The sequence below is a fragment of the Thamnophis sirtalis genome, unplaced genomic scaffold, assembly GCF_051295495.1.
Source record: "Thamnophis sirtalis isolate CommonGarterSnake01/CBP01778 unplaced genomic scaffold, rThaSir2_p1.2 scaffold_3, whole genome shotgun sequence".
NCBI lineage: Eukaryota > Metazoa > Chordata > Lepidosauria > Squamata > Natricidae > Thamnophis > Thamnophis sirtalis.
The window spans coordinates 70,981,871-71,006,875 of NW_028261383.1; the positions used below are offsets into that span (position 1 = coordinate 70,981,871).

The following is a 25,005-nucleotide window of genomic DNA, read 5'->3' on the forward strand; positions in this document are numbered from 1 at the left end:
TGTGTGCATGTGTGTGCTTGCATGATGCTTTTGCGCATGCGTAGAAGCATCCAGGCAGGTAGGCAGAGCCTCCTGTTGCCACCACATCGGTTTGCCTGATCCGGGGTGAACCGGCAGAAACCCACCTCTGGTAATATTCCAGATCAAAATGCTGAGGTTGTTCCTGATATTTCCTACTAAAATTCTTTTTTTGTGTGCCTAGACATGAGTCAGCATTCCTTACCTGTGGTTGCTGAGTAGCAGTTGGTTTCTGAGGAGATGGTATAGGTGTTTTGGATAGAAGTTGGTTCATTCTGCTTACAACAAGCTCAGTTATAAGCTGTTTGTCTTCAGCCTGGTGCTCACCAATCAAAGGGGTTGCAGAACCCATAACCTAGAAGAGATAAAAACTAGTTAGCTAAAGAAAGGTAGTAACTTTTAATGCTGTGTCCTACACCACTATGATTATTATTTATTTTGAACTGCTGGAAAAGAGGGTTAAAAAATAAAGGACTGAAAAATATTTTAGATTTTTAAAAATTCTCCTTAGCATTTAGGGTTATTAGATGGGTTGAATGCTTTGTTGTTGTTTTTTAAATATATTTTTATTATACAATTTTCTTCATTTTACATCATAATTTCATCTTTGAAACAACTCTACACCTGTCTATATCCACAATTTTGTTATATATTCCATTATATATACATTATATAGTTATCATTCTAAATATATTTTTACATTTTTGTAATATCTTATTGTTATATACTATGCTATACAACAAATATTTTTCATCTTACATTATATTTACATTTATTTCCAATTTCTAATTCCTTAATCATCTTTCATTATTAGTTTTCTAATCTTTGTATCTATTGTCAAGCCAATTATACCATACACCTGAAACTAAATAGTATTCTGTTTCTCCTTTGTCTTTGATTTCCATAGTTAGCCTATTCATCTCAGAGCAGTCTAATATCTTCTTCATTACCATTTCATCAGAGAGTATATTTCCATTTTTCCAAGTTTGAGCATATAGTATTCTAGCCACCGTTATTACATGTAATATTAAATATTGGATTTTTTAATATATATTTACCTGATAATAGATCTAATAGGAATAGTTCCGGTTTAAACTCTATTTGCTGTTTTACCATTTCCTCTACCCATTTTTAAAATCCTCATCCAATATTATTTTGCTGAGGAACAGGTCCACCACATGTGGTAGTATGTTCCCTGTATCTTTTTGTATCCCCAGCATGATTGTTTTATTTTTTTTATGATAATAAACCTGAACTTGAATACATTAAAAGTGGATAATTCTAGTTTGGTAAATATACTTGTTAGATTGGAGTGCAGATATTGCAGTGGCTTGATTGCTGCATCAAGACTTGCAGAAAGTTTGCAGACCTGATTTGACAATGTTCCAACAACAGATGCTTTTTGAAATGCAAATAATATGCATTACCTATGCCTCCAACATATATAAGAGATAGATTTGCATAAATATAATATATGTATAATATATACATTGACCAATGGTTACCGCTGTGTGCTTGAGGAGTTCTGGGTTTTTTTCCTCACTAATCAAGTATGAAACAGCTTTATTTGCTCAAAAATATTTGACAGAGATAATCTGTTTTATTATATTTAATTGTATTTGTCATCTGAAACTATTCTGGTATTTTCAAGATTAATAATAGTTTACAAACATTTTTATTTAATAAACACTGCTTGTAAAAGACATATGTGTTAGGTATTAGATGGAAGATTCATACAAGCTGGAAACAAGCAATGATTAATGGGAAAGTTTATTAATTTCTATGAATCAAAGTTTCTCTTGCCAACCAAAATATCTCACTTTGTTCTGAATATATATATATATATATATATATATATATATATATATATATATATATATATATATATATATATATATATATATATATATATATATATATATATATATTCCTTCTGTGCAATTTGTAAAAATTAAAAACATGTTGGATAAATGATAATGACTGATGAAATCATCCTTCTGGAATGCACCTTTAATGTGGCAAAGACGTCTCATGGGAACTAGTACAAGATTCATCAATTCAGTGATTAATCATACTTGAATGATAGACCTAGAAAGTAGTAACTATCATTTCTAACCAGCAGATCAGGAATCTACTATATACTTTCTTGCCTCTACCACAAATGAAAAACAGATTGAAAATAAAACAGTTGCATTCCCACAAAGCAGAATGACATGAACCACATTTCATTTTCTTCTAAATGCACACACACAGAGAGGAGGGGAAGGCACATGTTTTATTAATGGACTATATTGGTTGATAAAAACCATATTACATAATATTGTAATGTAAATGTATCAGTGTACTAAACTATACATTTACTACGGTACATTGTTTTAAACAAAAACAATGGTAGTTTATTTATTTATTTTTTACTTTTTTCTCCTAATCAGAGCTGAAAAAACCAACAAAGCTCTTGACTAATATTTTTTAAATTTAGAAACCCAAATAATATAAATAATAACAATTATAATCTCTATCCATATGCTTGATAACTGTGGAATAATTTTTCAAATCTAGAGAAGCAGGACTGAACTTTGTAGCATTAATCATAATGCTCTCAATTTGCTTGGGACAAACTTAGGCCAACAGATTTGTCTGTTCCTCTCATCTAAAATCTTTTTTAACAAGTAAGTGATAAATGGTACTTTTCAAGTTTTACTAAGAAGCTTTTATTTTAAAAACCAATTTCATAATAATACATATGATGAGTGTTATGGATCTGATTAGCATTATAATTAAGAAAACATTCAATATTGCTTTTTTAGAAAATTATACATTATAAATTATGAAATAAATAGTTATAAAATGCATTGGATAAGAATGTTTTCAGGTTTGCAATTTATATTTTACATGCTAAGGATATATTTCATATGCATTTTTACAATTTTTTTTTAAGAGGGCCTTCCCTTTTAGTCCACTCAAAAGTTAAAAAAAAAGATTAAAAGACTTTTTAAAAATTTCTATGCATTTTGTCAGGAAATCCATGTCTGTGGCTTGGGTAGTGATCTCTGCCTAGAAAGGACAAAGTTTAAAGTTAGAAAAAGGATTTTCTCATTTGTTCAAAGTCAAGAGTCTGATCAAATTAAGTCGGATTCTGCCTTTGCTAAACAGGTGTCAGCATTTTAGGAAGGCCAGCTCAGGAAACAGACATCACAAGAAGTATTAGGATTTAGTTTTATTGTTGCAGGGTGTAATATCAGACATTTGACAGTCTGCAAGAATTTCCTTATCCATCCCTCCATCCCTCCATCCATCACATTTCTATACTGCCCATTTCACCTAACTGACTTGTCTGTCATACAGAATTTAGGTGAGGTATTTTGTGTCTCTTTCTCATGCTCCTTGTTTTCCCAGAAGATTAAAATGTTATTTATTATCTCTTTTATCTGCTAACAGCTTTTGGATACCTTTGTTAATTTTAACTTTATTTTCATTAGAAGACAGATTTATCAAGCTCACATGTATCCTAGTTTATTGGTTAAACAATCCTGAACGATTAATGTTTTCTATGAATTAAAGAATATTTATTCTATAAACCACATTTAACTGACCTGAGTAGCATACATCAATATATAGCACAGGAAAGTATATTTTATGTCTTTAAAAGGATATATAACTATATTCTCAATTTCCCTTTTCATGTAGTGTATAATTTTGGGGGGTTTCTTTTAGGAAAGGTAACCCATAAATCCTATGCCCAAAGAACTCAGGGAGAGTTTGCTAAGAAATATGGAAATATTTTGATATTTGGCCTAACTCATAGTATGATTGTGCTTTCCCACTATGTTACCACAATATGTAGCCTTATTTGAACGTTAGCATTCCACAGGCTTTGTTTCCAACTCTAGGTTGAAGTTGAACTATTTCCTGGATGTTATTTATGTAATTTTCTCCAAGTTACCATTTTTCTTTCTTTTTTAGAATGTTATATTATTTTAAAAATTGCAAGGCACCAAGGACCTTTTTGGAATCATGAGACCTCAAAATCCACAATATAAATACTTAATTAAAAATAACAGCAGTGACAGAGAAAAACACACTTATTGTACCTCAAAAATATAATCCTTTCCATCCTTCCCATGGACTGCTTTGACAGCACATATATCCAAGCCACCAAACATCTCAGAGCAGCTATCAATCCAGAGCTTGTATCTGGAATTTGAAGACAAGTTCCCATTAGCTTAAAAGCACAATACTGTCCTAATGGAGATTCAGCTAAATGGTTTTGGTTTAGACTACTTTCAGGATATTTTGTATCCCATTCTTTAAAAAAAAATCACATAGAGCAGTAATTGGAATATTGTATATCTAAGCTGTCATACTTTTATAATATACAAATGGTTCAGTGAAGCCGCTACAACATATCTATTTTAAGCATCAATATACATTACTTGGGAGTTTAAAAATGCCATAAAGTTCTGAGATTTCCCATTAGAATATTGAAGAAAGTTTAATATGAGTGAATCAGCTCTGGGGGAAATGTATATCATGCTGTGTTTCTTATTATTATACATTTTTCATTTTTAAACTATACATCTCTTAATATATGGCCGTTCTCTTAGAACAGGGCAGTGGGCTGAATAATTACAAGATGGTTGGAGATAAAGAGAAGTTTGGGAACAAACTGTACAAATGGAAGCAGTAGCATGCATCTTATCTGTGCAGATCTGTGTTCTCAACCATCAGTTTGCTGAAATTCAATGGAAATTTACCGCACAAATAAAAAGCTACATTTTTGCTCCAAATGAGCCTGATGTTTGCTGCTGCTGACCCCAGAGTTATACACCTGGTACTGCTTTGTGGTTCTCAATTTATCTGAATCTGTCTCCAGAGTAGAATTTATGAATAAGGGAAAGTGACACTATACTGAGAGTTGTTTTCGTTTTGGATTCATGCCTGTACATAAGAGCTTTTAAAAGGACTGTCTTCAAACATCTTGACTCTTCTGGTCATAGAGTTATTGTTTGACAAATAAAACCAATGAAATATTTGGGAAATATGTTCCAAGATATGCAGAAATAGATAGGCAGAAATAGTACACTACTGTATGTAATGAGCTGTTGCTTTTTTCATTGTCTTCTTTTTGGAGAATTGATTAGGTGAGATTTCTTTAACCTGGACTAGACATCTGCCTGAAAGACTAACTGGGGAAGAATTTTTGGGCTCATAATTCCTAAATGCTATTTTGGGTTAGAATTGTTACTCTTCCTTTGCAGAATTTATTGAGTTTTTATATTCACATGACATTCTGGTCCCATTAGGGTAACAGTGTCATGCAAATCCAGGCATAATTTTATGCTTCAGTAGAAAAAAATACCCAGGTGATTTTGTAGCATGCTTAGATTTTTTTTTTTTTAAAAAAAAACAATAAGACACCATAGTATTTATTCTGATATTATGAAACTTCCCCAGAAGAAGTGTTTCGGAACACGTGACCCCCAAAACACCTCTTTTTGAATTGCTAACGCTGCCGCAACTACTTCATATTCAAGCAGTTGTTTCTGAATCTCTGTGTGTACATGCTTCTGAAATGGCCCTACCATCTCTACAGTTTCCATAGGTTCTGATTTCAATAGAAACAGAAAATTATGAAAAGAAAAAAACTAAAAAACAGAGAAAGTAAAAATAAAAACTCTCGAGTAAACAATTTACAGAAAGATTTATTTACCTGTCTGTCATAGCAATTTGTTCTAACATTGCAGATCCTGTGTTTGTCTTCCAATTTCCAGATATAGAAGTTCTCCTGTGGAGAAATAGAAATGCTAAAGAAGCACATAAGTCTTTTCAATTTAATTTTGTTAATCACTGTGCATTTATTAGGAAAAAATGCTTTCCAATACAACTGTAAAATATAAAATAAAAAAATCCTGAATAAACAAAAGTATGTAATTTGATTTGATCAAGAAAGAAGATACTGAAAAATAGCTTTCTGCATTGAATAAACTTGTAGTCATTTTAACAATACAAAGGATCAACTTAAGAATTTAAGTTCAGGAAACCTATTTTAAAAGAGAAAGCATTCCTGTTCAACCTAAATAGATATCTTAATATGACAGATAGTTGGCATTGTGTCAATAATTATATAATTACATAAAAACTATATGATTAATCAATACACAATGATATCTGAATCTTTAACCAGTATTATAAATAAAACCTGTGTGCTTCTGCACTGTATTTTTAGGTAAAAATTATATTGTGAACATGTAGAGAGTTTCCTATAGCCAAGGTGGCGCAGTGGTTAAATGCAGCACTGCAGGCTACTGCTAGATCAGCAGGTCAGCGGTTCAAATCTCACCGGTTCAGGGTTGACTCAGCCTTCCATCCTTCCGAGGTGGGTAAAATGAGGACCCAGATTGTTGGGGGCAATATGCTGACTCTCTGTAAACCGCTTAGAGAGGCCTGAAAGGCCTATGAAGCGGTATATAAGTCTACTGCTATTGCTATTGCTACTGCTATTAATGTCTGCTTTTGTGGTGTTTGTTTTTTACACTGTGCCATTTCCTTTAAGTGCATAATGCAATGCCCACATGTATATATCTTTAAACATCACAAGCGCTCTGAAATTGGGAATTCCCAACTACCTGTAGTTTAGTCAACTGGATATTAATTAATTATCATGTACGTAAGCAGCAGAAGATTGCAGTACCAGAGATTTTGAAAACAGCATTGAAGCTGTCAAGGCAGCTTATATTTCCTTTGCCACTTCTTAAACTAGTAGGTCTTTGTGCTAAAATCTCAAGTATCCAAAACAGATTAAAATCTGTTATGGAACATAAAGCTCCTGACTAAACATATCAAAATAATGTTGATTTGTAGTATAACTATGATTCAAGTATTTTAATATTTAATATGATTTAACTGTAAAAGCTAAAGGATTTTGTCTCAAAGTTTCTAATGTCTCATCCTTTGAGAAGATGTACTAAAAATAAATTTTAAATTAAATTAAATGTATTCATATTTATGTTTGAAAAATGTAAGGTAAAGATTCTCCCGCACATACTGTATGTGCTAGTCGTTTCTGGCTCGAGGGAACAGTGCTCATCTCTGTTTCAAAGCTAAAGAGCTAGTGCTGTCTGAAGACGTCTCCACGGTCACGTGGCTGGCGAAGGTTCATTGGGCGCTGTTACCTTCCCACCAAAGTGGTTCCAATTTTTCTACTTGCATTTTTATGTGCTTTCAAACTGTTAGGTTGGCAGGGACAAGTAATGGGAGCTCACTGTTACACGGAACTAGGAATTCGAACCGCTGAACTGCCGACCTTCTGATTGACAAGCTCAGCATCTTTAGCCACTGAAAAATGTACCAAATATCAAATAACAATCCCAAGACTATATTATGTATAAATATGAAACAAAAAACCCCCTAGATAAATAGACTACTCAGACAGTACTGTCTCACAAAACCATTTTTCTATAGTATCCCTAACAGATGGCCATCTAGCCTTTGCTTAAACATCTCAACTGGCAAGCCTGCCATTTCTCGTGGTAGTCTGTTGCAGTTTCAATTAACACAACTCCCCTCCCCCCCGATAGCCAACAGAAATCTTTTTTTTTTGAATATATACTTACGGTTTCTTATCTTGCCTTCTGAAGTAACACTGAATAATTCTGTTCCATTTGCTACATGCCAACTTATCAGATAGTGAAAGAGAACTATCATGCCCACATATTGGAGAATATGACAATACCTTTGGATTTATATTATGTCTATACACTATTTATTTTATTGTTGATTGATTTTATGATGGGCAGCTATAAAAATCAAATAAATAAATTGTTCTTTTGCAATTGCTTTATGGTATATTATTTTCTCTGTTGAATACTACTGAAATTCATTTGGATTGTTTTAAATTAACTAATTAAATTTTAATTTTAATATAAATTTGAAAAATACAGAATACATAAATAAAATATTGGAAATTATATTAAATAATGTTTTCATGTTTGTTCAGAATGCCTCTTATTCTCACTCTATTTTAAAATATTTGTTTGAAAAAGGAAAGATTCAGTTCATATTTCTGAATAATTTAAATATATTATTAGAACTGATGATTGTCAGTTCTGCTAAAGAAAACAGATTACCTACTTTTCCTAAAACAGAGTAAATAATGTTCATTCAGTCTCAATATGGAAGAACAACAATATCATACAATCCCAGAATCTAATTGCTCACATGTAGGCTTTATAGTTGTTTCCAATCTTTTGGATCCTGATGTCATATTTGGAATCTATGTAGGGTTCAGTGGTAGCATAGGTTTGGGTAAGGGCTACCACACTGGCTATATCCTGAAAATCATAATGGTTGTCTACTTTGACCTGTTTTCAGCATCCAAAGGTATTTTGCATATGGAAAAAGAAGAAGAAAAAGGAATAAGCAACAATTAAATTTCTCAGCAAAATGGACACAGTATTTCTAAGCATAATAGATTTTTAAGAGAAATACATTACTAGTCATTCTTAACTACCAATAACAATTGAGGCTTGATAGGATATTTAATTATCTGTCTGCATCGGTCTCCTCCAAGTTCTACATTTATACTACAATCATCCATAGACAGGAATTGATTGTTTGAGGGGCAGATGTGGGCTATAATACAATGCAACCCATCTGGAAAGCAGCAAGTTGGAAAATCTTTTTACATATAATTTTTCAGACAGATTATATATTCTATGTAAAATGAAGACATTCCTGTTTATCCTGTCATATGTGATATTCCATGATATTCCATAAATAAAATTACCCTGAAAAACAATTTTTATAAGTTTGTCCCAAAGTAAAATCAATTGGCTGGGACCTGACAAATTATAGAACTAATATACAATATACAAAATTTTTCTACTTTTGAAACAAAGCATTTTCTTCAAAGAATTTTTACAATTGAAAGTGTCTTTCAGCTTATGATTTGAGTTTTATGAGTTTTTAAACTTGTGCTCAAGGGACTAACAGGCAGTATATACCTAAAATTAAGCAAATACTAAGGGACAGACACCATATCATAAAAATTTCCATAATAATTGCTTGAAGTTTTAATCTTTTTTGTTGGAGAGTTTGAATTGAGCAATATTTACATAACCATCTTCTAAAAATCATTTGTTATCTTTCCCCAAGATATATAAATAAAGCATGATCACCTTTCCCATGCCTGAATGAGCATGTCCAATTTTCACAACAACAGGAAATGTTGGCAATGTCAGCTGGGGAAACGAAAGAAAAGAAAAGTAAGGAAAAGAAAAGAAAGAATTAAAATAGTTACATAACCAATAGATAATTCATTATCAAGTTCATGTTTCTCTGTGGATAAAAAGGTTGCATTAGAAGCCTTTTGAAATGCCACGTATTCTCCAAAGCACATGAGGGCAGGACAAGAAATTATTCTTATTTTCCAGAAGTGTGTGAATGACTAACCTTTCTTTTAAAGTTCAACAAGCATTTTGCTGGCTGTACTACAATTTGGAAGGCTTAAGATATTTGAGCTACTAATCCATATTTATTTTCTCCATTTTATTTATTGTTAAATTTAATGAATGAAATGATAATAATTTGTAGAATATGATGTGTGTGTGGGTGTGGGTGTGTGTTATGTTTAGTACGGAGAAAATGTGATTTCTTTTCTTTTTTTTTGGCCCGTGTACGCAGACATAGACAAACAAACACAATCTTAAACTGGAACAAAACTACTGCTGCTTGCTGAATGAATTTACTGCATTTATGTAATTACTAATTATACAATCATAATAAATATGGCAGAAATCTTGCCATTCACAAATGATAGTCTGTATAATCAGCATAATGGTGTGATGAAAAATATATAGACAGCAAAAGATTACAAACTAGAACTGAACTCTATAAATTGTAAGCCGCCCTGAGTCCCCTCAGGGAAAAGGGCGGCCTATAAATAATAATAAACTAAACTAAAACTGAAAATAAGCCACACTGTTTACTCAGATAACGTATGAAATGGAAAATCTGATTTACAGTATACCCACACAGGTGCAATTTGCTAAATATCCCAGAATTGAATATTGTTCTAAAGTGCTTTCCCAACCATTGCTGACAATGACTTATAATAATTAAAGTACATTTCTTCTGATATAAGAAATCTCTCATGTTTCACCAATAATATGGCTTTTTGGCTTAAAGAAAGGAAAAACAGTTCCCATGTCAGGAACCTTAAAAGTTACTTAAGATAAATATATTTTCAGAATGGAGTGCCAGAGGATTTCTGTGCCCAATAGAAATTGGGCACAGAAATTAAATTGCTGCCTGCTCTAAGAGGAAATTGGATCGTCATTAGCAAATTTAGGAGGGGGATATATATTAAACAGCGAAAGAACATTTTCTTCAAGCTGGCCAGTCATCCAGGTGTGTTTCAAGCAGCATGACTCCTCTACTCAATTCCTTGCTATTTCCACCACTGCTCCTTCTAACCCTCAGTATTCAGGATCTGACTGAAGCTTGCAACTGTCGCCCAGCTCATCCACAGGAAGAAATATGTGGGTCTAATATTGGTGAGTCACGAATCATCTATGTTTTTTACTGGACAAACTAGCAGAACAGTTTAGAGACATGATTAGCTGTATGCTCACAACTCTGCAATGCACTAGGATCCATATCTCAGAATGAAAATCAGCACTGTAAAACACTACCACACAGGATTCCCAGGATAAAATGAATTTCAAAAGCATGTAAAAGTTTGGAATTCTCTGTTTATCATCTTTATCTCTAATAATTTATTGGACTTGCTATATTGAATTTATTTTCAGTAATCTATGGAATGATATGTACTAGAACTGTTTCTGCATATTGCTAACATTTAATATATAAGTAAACATGAATAGGGGTCATGTAATATGCATGCTGTACATATGATAACAGTAAAATAAAGTACACATTTACAATTATAATCTGCTTCTTAATTATCTTAAATCAAGGATTTATCAAGTTCCTTTCAGCTGATTTAAACTTCACAGTTGAATATTTTTACAACATATACTAGACATTCTATGAGTCTTTTTTTCCTCCCTATCTCTGTTTCGATATGGGACTTCGTTAATTCATGTTGCTATATGTTGCATACTAAATACAATATACAGTATGGTATATACTATACTATTTATAGACAATCTCTCTCTCTCTCTCTCTTTCTCCTTGCCAAATATATAATCCGCATAGTTTTCCATTATGAATATATTAAAAATTTACACTGTGATAATCCAGAATTATCCCAAATGCGACATTTTGTCATTTTATCAATTCAAGATATAGCTTCTATTCAGAATTAAAGAGCAAATGTAAAACATTAGTTTCTGAAATGTCACAAAATTACCATTTGTATGGAAGAGGCAGAACCTTCTGCCTACTGATTGCTTTTCTGTGTTGATAAAATCTTTGTAACCATGACAAGCTCTAACCTGAATAAATCCATCAAGAAAATTACCTAGACAAGCAGTATAAATTATAAGAGAAAAAATAACTTAGTTTAATGATAAAGCAATTCACAAAATGCAGGTGTTGTTTCTATGAATTCTTTTGTGTATTACTTTTCTGAAATATGTTATATATTTACACAGCATGTAATTGTGATCAGTTGAGATGAAATAATTATAGAAAGTTAACTTCTGATTTAAGTTAAGTTTATATTTATATTTCTTTATTTTAAAATCCATATCTCCATAGTTTGAGCTTAAAATAGTTTTTCGGCAGCTCAATTACAAATCACTACATAGAATTTTAGGTGGAAAACCAACATTAAAAATGCATTATTAAAGATTTGGTTATTCAGGGCTCTCTGTTTTTAATCTGTTGAGCACTTGTGAGAAGTAAAAGCTTATCAGTATTTGTCTATTCTACATACACAGATCATATTAAACAGTGCACATGTTATATTTGTAATCCTACAAAAAATATATAGCAGGTATTAACAGATCCATAGAAGAGCATCCTACAGCAATTTTAATGTTATGGTACATGCAAACATATTCATAATAAAATAGACAGGAATAAAATATTCTGGAACAAAACAGGTTGGCAGGAAGACTTGAATGTTTACAGTCAAGTCCCATCTAAATATTTTTATCTTTTTGTAGTAAACTACAAATAAAAAGAACTTCATTATTCATAAAAGTCAATTCTACTAAGTGTTTGATTATTTATTCATTGAATTGTGATTATTTTCTTTAATTTAACTTTTATTTACTCTGAATTCTGTGAGCACCAAGTATCCCTCATTTCAACCATGAGCTACAAATATTCTCTTTTACTGAGATTTATTTATTTAAATTTATTTGCTGCCCAACTCCATTGGAATAATAATTGGAGAAGAAGAAATTATATGCTATCTACTGAAGCTATTTACAAATGGATATTCTATAATTGTCATACAATAAGGTTGCTTTTATGTAGATGTTGGCTTAAGTAAACAAGAAAATCCCCCAGCTGTGCTCCATATGACTGCAATGTGGTGGTCTTCAGAGGACGGAAGGACTGGGAGCCAAGGAAAATTGCCCTGCTTCACCAGCAGCAAATGGAACTTTTCATAGGACACTAAATTCCCATTTCCCTTGGTAACCACTTTTGGAAAGAATTTAATTATGCACAATTCATTAATTCATTAATCATTCCTAATCCATTCATGATTCCTCTTCCTGTATCATAAAACTTTTGATCCAAGAATAAATATGTTTGATCCTCCAGTTTACAATGAATCATCTCTTTCATGGTTGTGCCAAAATCTTAAACTCAAAATATTTCAAAATGGAACGTTTCAAACTAAAATTCAAAATGTTCTCTTCAATTGGTTTTTTTCCCAGGAAGTAGGAAATACTAAGACTTCAAAAGTCTTCCAGCAACAACCAGAAGAGGTTGTTTTATACTTAGGGCAACATTTTTAAAATGAAAATTGGCCATTAAAAAAAAAGAAAGAATTGAAACAGTCCAAATTTCAAATGCTTCCTGCAAAAAGATTTTGTTGGTGTTATAATGCTAGGATGTGTCTATCCATCAATGAATGGGCTTAGGCTAAGGTAACAAAGGTTGGCAGGGACTACTTGAACAGACTCTTATTTTTTAAAAAAAGATGTTTCATCATTTACACATCAGGTAGCAAGGACTTGCATCATTGCAATAGAAACAATAGATACAACAGAAAGGACATTGGAAATCAACAGACTAAGGAAACTACAGAAATGATAACAGAGTAGAGGCAAGCATTGTATCACCCGCTGGAGGACTATAAAGATGATATATTTTCCTGTCTTGGCAACTGAATGAGTTAATAAAGAAACTTTCAAGTTGTAATAATTCTTGTGAAAGATTAACTTCTCACTTCCTTCCTTACTGTACATCAAGTTAGTAATTTAATGGTGATACATCTCAAGGCATTAGCAACCAAAATCGTGATATAGAAAATTGTTCCAGTTGAAAGGGCTTGCCTGAATTCTGAAGAATCATGTGACATGGGATCATGTTTAATATAAGTAATATGACTAATGGTACAGTGTTTAATATAAGTAATATGACTAATGGTACAACATAACAAGCTTGTACTCAATCCGGATAAGACCGAGTGGCTGGTGTGTTTCCCTCCTACAAATTGGCCAGGTTTTCCATCTCTCAGGCTGGGGGGTCAAACAGTATGCCCCTCAGACAGGGTTCGCAATTTGGGAGTCCTCCTGGACTCACAGCTGACTTTCGAACACCACCTGTCGGCTGTGACCAGGGGGGCATTTGCCCAGGTTCGCCTGGTGCACCAGTTGCGTCCCTACCTGAACCGGGAGGCCCTCACAACAGTCACTCGTGCCCTTGTCACCTCTAGACTGGACTACTGCAACATGCTCTACATGGGGCAGCCCTTGAAGAGCATTCGGAGATTTCAGCTTGTCCAGAATGCAGCTGCGCGAGCAATCGTGGATGCACCTCGGTTCACCCACGTATCACCTATCCTCCGCGAGCTGCACTGGCTGCCTATTGGTCTTCGGATATGCTTCAAGGCGCTAGTCGTCACTTATAAATACCCTTCATGGTATTGGACCTGGATACTTAAGAGACCACCTGCTGCCAATTACCTCCAATAGATCGATCAGATCCCACAGATTAGGCCTCCTCCAAATTCCATCCGCCGGCCAATGCCGACTGGCGACTACCCGGAGGAGAGCCTTCTCTGTGGTTGCTCCGACCCTCTGGAACGAACTCCCTGTGGAGATTCGAACCCTCACCACCCTCCAGGCCTTCCGCAAAGCCCTTAAAACCTGGCTGTTCCGACAGGCCTGGGGCTAAAGAGCTTTTGCCCCCCTCCTCGAATGGTATGGTTGTTGTGTGTTTTAATTGTGTATTGTTATGTTCGTCTTTTTATCCCCTGTCTGTACCCCCTTCCCTGACTGAATTGTGAGCCGCCCTGAGTGCCCTTCGGGGAAAAGGGCGGCATATAAATGTAATAAATCCAATCCAATCCAATCCAGTGTGGTATGATATGGCACAGGTAACCCTCAATTTACGACTGTGATTGAGCCCAAAATTTATGTTGAAACATGTTAAGTGAGTTTTGCCCCATTTTACAACCTTTCTTTCTACAGTTGTTGAATTAGTGAATCTGGTTTCCCCATTGGCTTTGCTTGTCAGAAGGTCACAAAAAAGGATCACATGGCCCCAGGACACTGTAACTATCATAAATATGAGCCAGTTGCCAGTTGCCAAGTGGCTGAATTTTGATCACATGACCATGGGGATGCTGTAAGTGTGAAAAATGGTCATAAATCACTTTTTGCAGTGCTGTTATAAGTTTGAACAGTCACTAAATGAATCATTGTAAGTCAAGGACTACTTGTATGACTAATATAACTATAACTAGGAATATAGCATTTGTGAAAGAATGCACATTTATGTTTCAAAAGCTGACATTAAGGAAAGTTAAATGGTTATTACTGCAGGTAATGCTTACAGGTAGCCCTCAATTTACAACCATTTCTTTAGTGAACATTCAAAGTTACAACTTCCTGTATCATAAAACTTTTGATCCAAGAATAAATATGCTTGATCCTCTAATTTACAGTGAATCATCTCTCTCATGGTTGTGCCAAAATCTCAAACTCAAAATATTTCAAAAGGGAATGTTTCAATATTATGACCAGTTCTTGCACATACTAGCACTGCAGCTAGTAATGGTCAAAAGTGATAAAAATTCAGGAGCTTGGAAACTAGCATGTATTTATGATGGTTGCAGCATGTTGGGGTCAGGTGATTGCCACTTGTAATTTTCCCACTTGTGATTGCCACTTGTAATTTGGCTTGGCTTCTGACAAGCAAAATCAATGGGAGAAGCTGGACTCCGTTAACAACTGTGTGATTCATTTAACAAACATGACAGATACAGTTCAGGAAATCAGGCATGACTCACTTGACAACTACCTTCCTTAGCCACAAAAAGTCTGGTCACAATTGTGTTCATAAGTCAAGGACTCCTTGTACCTGCATATTATATCATTTTTCTTAATTTATCTTTGAGGATAGTTGGTACTGTGTTTTTCAATATTGGAAACTTTAAGAGTTGTGGACTTCAACTCCCAGAATTCTTCAGCCAACAATTCCTAAAGTTGCCAAGGTTGGAAACCTCTGTGCTATAGCATTTCTTTCCTCCCCTTTTTCAGAGAGCCAATGCTACCAATGTCAATGCTGTGACAAGGAACAAAGTTCTTTTTAGTTTTTGAAAACTATTCTTGATTTGTGTCTGTTTATTACCATAGCACGTAAGCTAATTTGGTAAAATTTGTATCCTGAAAGACAGGATGTAAATCATTTAAATAAAATAAATAATTGCTTTCACATTACTGATGTTTAGGGGGAAAGACAGTTTTTTTTTCCACCCAATATTTTCCAATAATGTTTCATTTTATTTCAGTGATTGTTGCAAACATACTGAGTAAAACAGTGGTTAAAGATTCACCTTCTTCTGAAGAAATGATCCGGTATGAAATCAAGCAAACAAAGGTATCTAAAACTTTTTGTCTCTTCTGAGGTTTAAATGGCAGGAAAAAAGACATCCATTTAGGAGACTAAAATTTGTTTTGTTCCATTCTATTGACATTACAACCAATGCTTCAATAGGAAGTAAAGACACCTGTAAGATAGATAGTGCTCATGCAAGTCTTCCATTTCAGAACTGAAACAAAGCAGGAAGTAAACAGGCTCTTCTCACTATTTTACTATTTAATTAAATAGTATTGGTGTTCTTGTAATCCACATCTGCAGCTCTCAATGGCCACCATTGAAAGGTGCCTTTCCTGGTCTGTGAGCAGAATTGCCTCACTTATTAGCTAATAATGGCAATAATGGCTCTCCCCATTCTCTTTAGCTTTTCATTAAAAATTACATCTCTTTCCAAAGACCCAAAACAACAAAGACTTTGAAAGCATCTCATCTGCTCACTATAGTGGCTATCCTCTTACATGATTTATACTTTCATCCTTTACGCTAACCTGCAACTCTGCAATAATGCTGGCAGATCAAGGATTGGGAATTAGATTCTCCTGTACAGACTGACCTTTAGAAATTATTGGAACAAAACGATCCTGTGCAGCTGCAAACAAATGTTACCCATGTGCAAAAGATGTTTAACTCTAGCAAAAGCCAAGAGAGATCCAACAAGACTGTTAATTAATCAGTGGGAAACTCAGTTTCCTCTTCAACTGTAACCCATTTCTGAGTCAAACCTTTAGTTACATAGTAGCTAAGGGAGAAAAATAGCATCTCATTCATAGTCAGGATAAATAACGGTGAATTTGAAAACAATGTAAACGTAATTACAAATATGTGTGTCAGAAACAAAACTTGGATAATTCCAAACATTATTCCAAACATTTTCAAATAAGATTCCATTTTATTATGAACAGATTTTGTGTTGTATGGAAAAATAGCAGCATTACAGAAATATGAAGAATCCTTAAGAGACAAGAGGAACAAAAGCATAGTATACTTGAAGAGATATAATATCTAACAATAAAGTTAAGAGATAAAAAAGTAATAATTCTTTTCTGAACATAATATCAACTTTAATTTCATGTCATATTGCCAGATTTTCTACCAGGATGATCTGTAAGGTAATTAAAATATATTAATAACCTTAAAACACATTGGTAAGATATGACATCATCAACAGCTGTAGTGGCACAGTGGTTAGAATGCAGTATTGCAAGTTATTTCTGCCAACTGCCAGTAGTTCAATTCTCACCGGCTCAGGGTTGATTTAGCCTTCCATTGTTCCAAGGTTGGTAAAACGGGGGCCTAGATTGATGAAGGCAATATGCTGACTCTGTAAACTTCTTAGAGAGCACAATAAAGCACAATAAAGTGCTATCACTATTGCTATCTGTTCTGTACGTTTGCTAAAGAAAGGATCCTGTTTCTTTCACATTTAGTAACTACTGTTGATTCTCCGAGTCTTGACTATATTGGCTGTTAATTTTTTTTGACTGCTTTCTTGGAATTGGGTATAGTATAGTGAGTAGGTTTTTTTGTAAAGAGGAAGTTATATAAGGCACAATCTTTCCCAACATTCTAGAAATCTTAAAATAAATTAAATAATTGTCAGTGTTATTTCAAGTAGGAACTAAGAGATTATTACATCAACAAATATACTAAATTTTTACACTAGAGGCCATCTTCTCCTAATGGCATGAATACATTCTTAAATGACATTTTTTCCTTTCAAAGAAACAGGAATAACACTTCACATTTTCTTCTGTTTATATCACTGTTTACTGCCACCCTTAGTGACCTTTTTTTTTCTTACTCCAAGTGCAGTTCTGATTTGCAACAATCAAAAAGCCAAACTGGTTATTCCTGCTTGTATAGTTTCCCCTTACTGGAAGGATTATTTTCTCCAACACGGCTACCCAAGTTGTATTCCTAAGTGATAGTAACTGGAGTTCATACTCCACCCTACCCCCTAGTTTGGAAGAATGAGGCCTATGTTTGCCTCTGGAAGATGAAAACAAAGCCAACTCTATTCATGGTTTGCTATTTCCAGATTAAATAAATATAATGAAGGTACCTAATGTACTATAGAAAACAGCAGCTTTCTAAAATGGATTTGTATGTACTAATCTGTTTTGATTTAAAATACCTGCCCTTTCATTTCTGATCCCAGTTCAAAGTGCTGACTTCTCTTCAGAAAGGATTTTGTCCCTGTGTTTTTTTAAAAAAAAAACATTTTTGTTTGATGTTTTTCCATACAATTTTATTTATATATTTATTTATAACATTTGCGTAACTGCCCTTATTAAAACCAATTCTGGGTAGCTTACAACCAATGAAAGAGTTATAGAATCATAAACCAACTATGATAAAACTAAAAAGCAGGAAAACCTGGAGCCACAATGATATTGAGGCCAACTCTCATCTTAGCTTCACCTTACCTTAGCTTGGAGCTTGGGGGAAGAGCAGCGTTTTGAATGCCCTCTGAAAGGATAAAATGATAGGGGCCTCTTGGATCTCTAGGGAGAAGGCGTTTCATAGGGCAGGGAGTATAATGGAAAATGTATATTTCCAAGGACCCACAAGATGGCAGGGTTTAATGGATCTGGAACATGCCTACCCACTTTAGATTTTAACTTTAGAAATAAACATGAAAGTCATATATTCATATTTTAAAAGAATCCTATCAGCAAGATTCTAGTGAGAAAACATTTAGTATTATGATTTACCATGCCAGGTTAGGAAGTACTATTTTGAATGATAAATAACTTTAAATCAAGACATTGACTATTATTTATTTTAAAAAATTTCTCTACTTTTCTATTGATCATCCCCTTGTCTTTCCTTCCATCTTTCCCAGCAATAGAGCCTTATCCAGGGGACCGGATTTTCACATAATGTGTCCATAGTAGGGTAACTTCAGCTTCATTATTTGTGCTTTGATTGAGATCTTGCAGAGGCTTGTTCAATTATCCATTTTCTATTTTTTTGGCTGTCCATGGTATTATAATTAATGTGATAATCTAATTCATTCATGGGTGTTCACAGTATTTGTTGCTTATAAAAACTAAAAAAACCCACTATATAAAGAGTAAAAACAATAACCCCACCCCCTGGCAACAACAATCAAACAAGCCACTTTCCCCATGCTCTCTTGTACAGAGATACACCAAGCGCAATAGAGAAGGTGGGAAGCTAAGTAGTGCAAATGTTAATATTCCACAGCATAATGTTGAACCGTTTCATGCAGGCTTATTTAGAATTTTCTTTTTCCTAATAGATGTTTAAAGGTTTTGAAATGGTGAAAGACGTCAAGTATGTTTTTACAGCTATTTCATCAGCAGTCTGCGGGGTAGATTTAGAAGTCGGAATGAAGCAGGAACAGTATCTTATTTCAGGTATAGTATATTAAAGTCAATTGTCAAAGTCAGACAATATCAACATTTGAGCCTTATAGCTATTAGTGACATTTCTGTTAAAAAATGTAAACATTTCTAGAAAATAATTATTCACTCTCTCTTCCTCTCCCACCTCCCTCCCTTCCTCTCTCTGTATGTAGCATGTAGAAGTAAATTATAAGAGCAAATGAGCATCACTCCTATTACAAGATATGTGGACCCACCTCCTTGAATAAATTAAAATAAAACAATACTTTTTATTTCCCTTCCCCTCCAATAATTTAAAAATAAAGGAGGGGGAGAGAGAAAACTGGACAAGGTTTGTAGGTGTTGGTGATACATAAATTTAAATCATCATAATTTTTTCTGAACCTATAACAGGTTATATATTCTACTAGACAATGTGATTGATTTAGTGCCTGTGGATTATGTCTTTGGCCATGAGAGTGTTTGAGTCCCTCATTTCAATATTTTCTTTACTTCAGGTAATTTGTCAAATAATGGAATGCTTATACTTTATTTATGCGATTTTATTAAAAAATGGCATGAAGTTACCGATTCTCAAAAGATAAATCTAAAAAACAACTATCAAAAGGGCTGTGACTGTACAGTAAGTATAACAATTAGATTGGAATATAATCTACTATTATTATATCAGTTGTGCAGCAACACATATATAAGCAATAAATATAATAATATACCTATAATGTAAATGTATGTATGTATGTATGTATGTATGTATGTATGTATGTATTTATGTATGCATGTATGTATGCATGTATGTATGCATGTACGTATATGTAAGGAATGTAAATAGAATAAAGCAGATTTGTTAAAATGCATAAGCTTTAACCTACCTTATCTAAATGGTACATCCAAATACTAAAGCAATCTGTCTTGGGTTGGTAGTCCTTCTAGCTATGTTGTAATATCTGCAACTGTTTTCTATACCTATTTCACTGAGCTTTGGAACAATTTTCTCAACTGTGTCATATGTCCCTTTAGTAGTTATTTACTATTAGAAAACCAATGTAAGATCTCCCTGCAAACTTTGCTAACTGCAGAGATCTAGCAAAAGTGATTCAAAAGGTTACTTTGCCTTAAAATAAAGGTTGGGAGAGCATATTATTTGAAGGTACCAATTACAAAACTACCAGGAAAAGAAGTTCTAATGATAAAATAGGGTAGTCTGAAGTCAAAACTTTTTAACCTCTAAACATTTTGCAAATGACTAGTTGTAAGTGAGAGTTCCTTGGTGCTCTCCGAGCTTGCTTGTTTTCTTGCAGAAGTTTCATTACCCTAACTAGGTAACATCATCAGTGCTAATAAGGAGTTCTGTTTGCTGTCAGTTCATATTCTGGTGTCTTGCTTGTCTGTGTGTGTGGGAGTGGTCTCAGAGATTCTTTCGTTGGGCTGTTTTCTGATGGGTCTTTAGCAGTTAGGATATACTAATTATGTGTATAAAAATAATACCTTATAATTATCATGTTGAAAACTTATTACTGTTAATATTACTACTTAACTTTTCAAATGGATTTACTGGATCATGTGGTCATTAATACATATTTTAAGATCCTTGTCTTCCTTGACCACCAACCTAATTTTTATGATCTAGATATACCTGTGGTAAGATTTAATGAACTATGTCTCCAATTGTGTATGCTTGAATTCAATGTCTCTTGAAACTTCCCTAATCAATGCAGAATGGATAAATACATCTTTAACCTGTAGCACTGAATATATTTAATTTTTTACAGAAAGTGTAATTAATAATATCTATTAAGATGACAAGCACATAATTTTTTATGCTAGTCATACAATAAGTAATCTTACCCTTATTTTATTTAGCCCTTATGCTACTAAATTATTTCTGTTTTTTTTTTAAAACAATCCTTTCACTAGACAACTGTACCTGTGAAGTACAGAGTGGGTCTATGAGCTTGATTGATTTTTTTTTGCAGATGTTTCATTATTGAACTAAGAAATCTCTTCAGGGTGCCCTCTGTTCTCTGTTTAAATACAGTGACTTGCTCTATCAGTTTTGGTGAGAGCGTTTTTTTCTTTCTTGATAGTTCCTTGATTAGGCTGTTGTTCACTGTCTGAGTTGGGTAATTAAATGTCTGCAGGAAAATAACCAGGCTCAGAAACCACTCTTCTATTGGCACTCTAAAACTGTATCATCAAGACCATCACTTCTCTTAACATTAAGATATGAAAGACTAACAGCAAAATATCTATGCTGCATAATTCCAAGATGGTTTTCTGCACTTAATGTATACATTGTAGATATCAAGGTGATGCATAACAGTCTTTTAGATGCATAAAAGTCATGTTGGTACAAAATATAGTCTGTATGTTCAGAAAAAAGTATCGAAATAATATTTTGTATTTATATAAATTTCTATGTTGAAATAATTCATAATGTTGGAATATGTGTATTTATAATTGCCCAAAGTTCCATCCTTGTCTCATTTCAAGGCATATGTGGATTTTGGAAACAATTTACACATTGTCAGAATTTTTACACTGATAAATGATAAATAAGTGTTTATACATTATAAAATATGATTTTATAATGGGATACTCGTGTAATTTTCTGCTCCTAGATTACTCACTGCCATACAAAACCTTGTTCCACCACAAAACCCCATGAATGCCAATGGACGGATTGGCTGAAAGAGAAGAACTATGGACATCAAGCACATAATTCTGCCTGTTTCAAGGGCAGTGAAGGAACTTGCAGTTGGCACAATGCTCTTCCTTAGTGAAATACTTAGCTGATATCAGTGAACCATAAATAATATAAATTTTGGGAGAAACAGGAGGTGTTATGTTTATTCCATGTTGCCTGCTTAATGATCTTTTGAACTTCCAATAATTGTCTCTTCCTTAGAATCAAAAGCAAATTGTGCAGTATAATTAAAACGCAGAATACATAGAATTGGCATCCAGATTAATATAAAAATGACATTCCTGGCAGTCTTTGCTTTCAACAGTTATTTCAGTAAATTTGTATGGAAACATCCCTGTTTTCTAAGAAAGAATCCTTTTTTAAAAAGTGAGGTTTATTAAAATTGTAATTTCAACTCCTGTTAATACATTGCAAAATTTGAAATGATTAAAATAATACTGTTTTAAACCAAAACACTACCTCTGAATGAAAAAAGATTGCTTATTTCTATAGTCATTTTCTTTTTAAAAGTATTCTAAGGGAAATAATTAAAAAATAAGATATAATAGGGGGAAAGGCGCCATATGTGAGTGTGGGCTATGCCTGTAAACGCTGCCTCTAAAGTTAAAAAAAACAAGGTGAAGAGAGAAAAAAAGGTGATCCATCAGGGCAAGGCAAGCAGCTGCTGCTCTGGGAGCATGTGATCTGTTTGTGTAGCTTTCACTTCCCCTCTGTTAAAGCCTGCATCTCAGGAAAGAGGAGAGGGGAAAGTCTCAAGCCCCCAGGGCAAGGGAAATGGCAACCTTGGGGGGGTGGGGTGGAAGAAGAAGAGAGTGTGAGTGCAACAAGAGTGGGGGAGAGGAAGGGACAGTTGTGATGTTGGTGCTCGGGGCCACAACGTGGTCTCAAAGCCCTTCCTGTGCCAGGGAAGTGGATGGCTATGTCCTCTATCAGGCTTGCGCCTGTGCATACACACACATGAAAGAGAGAGGGAGAGAGAAATAAGAAACAGAGAGAGACAGATGGAGAAAGAGAGAATGAGAGAGGGGGAGAAAGAGAGAAATGAGAAACAGAGAGAGATGGAGAAAGAGAGAATGAGAGAGAGAAAGAGAGAGAGACCTGTTTAAGTGAACCTTGTGGTCGATGAGTGAACTTGTGGTCATTAAGTGAACACTGTGGTTGTTAAACAAGTCCATTTCCCCCATTTTTAACCAGAAGGAATTGTTGGAAACTGGAAAAAAAAAACAGAGAACCTCAGTCACATGACTGTGTGGGATGTTGTAACTGGCCGTGTGTGTATGTGTGTGTGTGAGTGTGTGTGTGTGTGTGTGTGTGTGTGTATGTGTACATACACATACAATATATATGGTAGATAATGTATCTATGGATGTGCCTATACACATTCTATACTACATAATGTATGTACACATACATTATATAGTATAGAATGTATACATTATACATTCTAATGGCACTATTATAATAAAGTTGAGGGGTCAATCCTGAACTACAAATATTTTCTTTATTAGTACTAAAGTTTGAATTAAAAGGTTGTTGTTTAATGCAATCAGACACCAATTTTTTATGAAGATCAGAACAAGACAATATATGCTGCTTCCAGACATTTCCTATACCAGCTAATTTTGACAGTATTCTATATTTTAAAATACCTTGAAGAAATGGAATCTTATTTCATGTGCTATTAGTAATGGTTTCTAGTCAGAACTTTATGTCCTAACTGTTAATGTTGAAAATGTACTCCTAAAAGAATGTTAATCTTATGATATAATTTGTTTTTGATATAATCTTTTCCATTGTAATCTTTAATTCATGCATCACTGCAAGTAGAAATATTGCTGAATGGCAAGGATTTAAGCTTGCATACACATGTATCAAATCTCTTTGTCACAAATATACAGAAGTCAGGCTGCCATGGCTGGGCCTGGACAGCTATCCGATGGGATTCCTACGGTTATGGGATTACTGTCTTTTGATAAGTAATGGCTTAGTCACCATGAACCAGCCCAGGCATCTACCATAGGGTGACCAGACATCCCGCTTTTGGCGTGATAGCCCCGCCTTTTCATAAATTTTCCTGCATCCCGCACGCTTCTTAAAAACACACGCTTTTTTGGGCGCTCGCAGCTACCTCGCTCCCCCGCCCATCAGCTGCTAGCTCGCTGGGCTGGCTCATCATTCCGTTCTATCCTACAAATTTAAGCCAGCCCAGCCTGCCGCCCACTGATTGGATTGGCCTGGACTACAGCCAATCAGTGAGCTGGCTGGGATGGAAAATTTTCAGCACGCCATATGCTGAAAATTTTCCATCCCAACCAGCTCACTGATTGGCTGGACTCCGCTTTGCTGAGCAAGCCTGCGTGAGTCTCCATTTCATTTCATCTTTTGGGGTTGCAGCTGCGGTTACTCACTGGTGAGTAATCATGTTATGAATTGGTACCGGTGGGAATCGGGAGGCACTGGGGGGAGGAGACAGCCCTCCTCTCCTCCTTCTCCCCCTTTGCGGAGTTCATTTCACCTCCTCGCGTCACAGCCAGCCCCTGTGCTGCGCCGCCACGGGCGGCAGAAGCTCCGGAACCTGAGTGGAGTTTCTCTGCACGAGTGAAACAGCCCCCGCCGGACTCACGGAGCTTCTGCCGATGTGGCGGCGCCTGTGCTGCGCGGTTCCCAGCGACCACACCGCGAGTCCGCGAGGCGTGGTAGCATCCCGCCACCCTCCCCTGCGGCTCTCCTGCGGCGGCGGAACGACTGGAAGTTCTCTGCGCGAGGTGAAACGGCCGGCAGCCGCCTCGCTCTCCTGCCTCTCCGTTCCCAAGCAGCCCCGTCCTCTCCTCCTCCCTCGGTCCTTCCCGCGGCCGCCTCGCCAAAATCTAGCTCTCCTTCCCCCTG

At 34.8% G+C, this 25,005-nt stretch overlaps 2 protein-coding genes across 4 annotated transcripts in view; one reads left to right on the forward strand and one right to left on the reverse strand.

Moving 5' to 3' along the window:
- Window positions 1-25,005, reverse strand: part of SYN2 (synapsin II) — a 123,371-nt gene that overhangs the window by 23,506 nt on the left and 74,860 nt on the right. For all 3 annotated transcript variants that reach the window (XM_087709112.1, XM_087709111.1, XM_087709110.1), the window contains 5 exons: window positions 9,195-9,257; window positions 8,236-8,378; window positions 5,729-5,803; window positions 4,110-4,212; window positions 224-373 (listed from right to left, as the gene is read on the reverse strand). In XM_087709112.1, the coding sequence (XP_087565238.1) occupies window positions 224-373; window positions 4,110-4,212; window positions 5,729-5,803; window positions 8,236-8,378; window positions 9,195-9,257 (534 nt within the window). The remainder of the gene's footprint in view (window positions 1-223; window positions 374-4,109; window positions 4,213-5,728; window positions 5,804-8,235; window positions 8,379-9,194; window positions 9,258-25,005) is intronic.
- TIMP4 (TIMP metallopeptidase inhibitor 4) lies at window positions 10,442-22,513 on the forward strand. The gene is made up of 5 exons (XM_014063917.2): window positions 10,442-10,571; window positions 15,956-16,044; window positions 19,310-19,427; window positions 19,913-20,037; window positions 22,034-22,513. Exons 1-5 carry the CDS (start codon window positions 10,442-10,444, stop codon window positions 22,190-22,192), a joined length of 621 nt encoding a protein of 206 aa, XP_013919392.2. The 3' UTR covers window positions 22,193-22,513.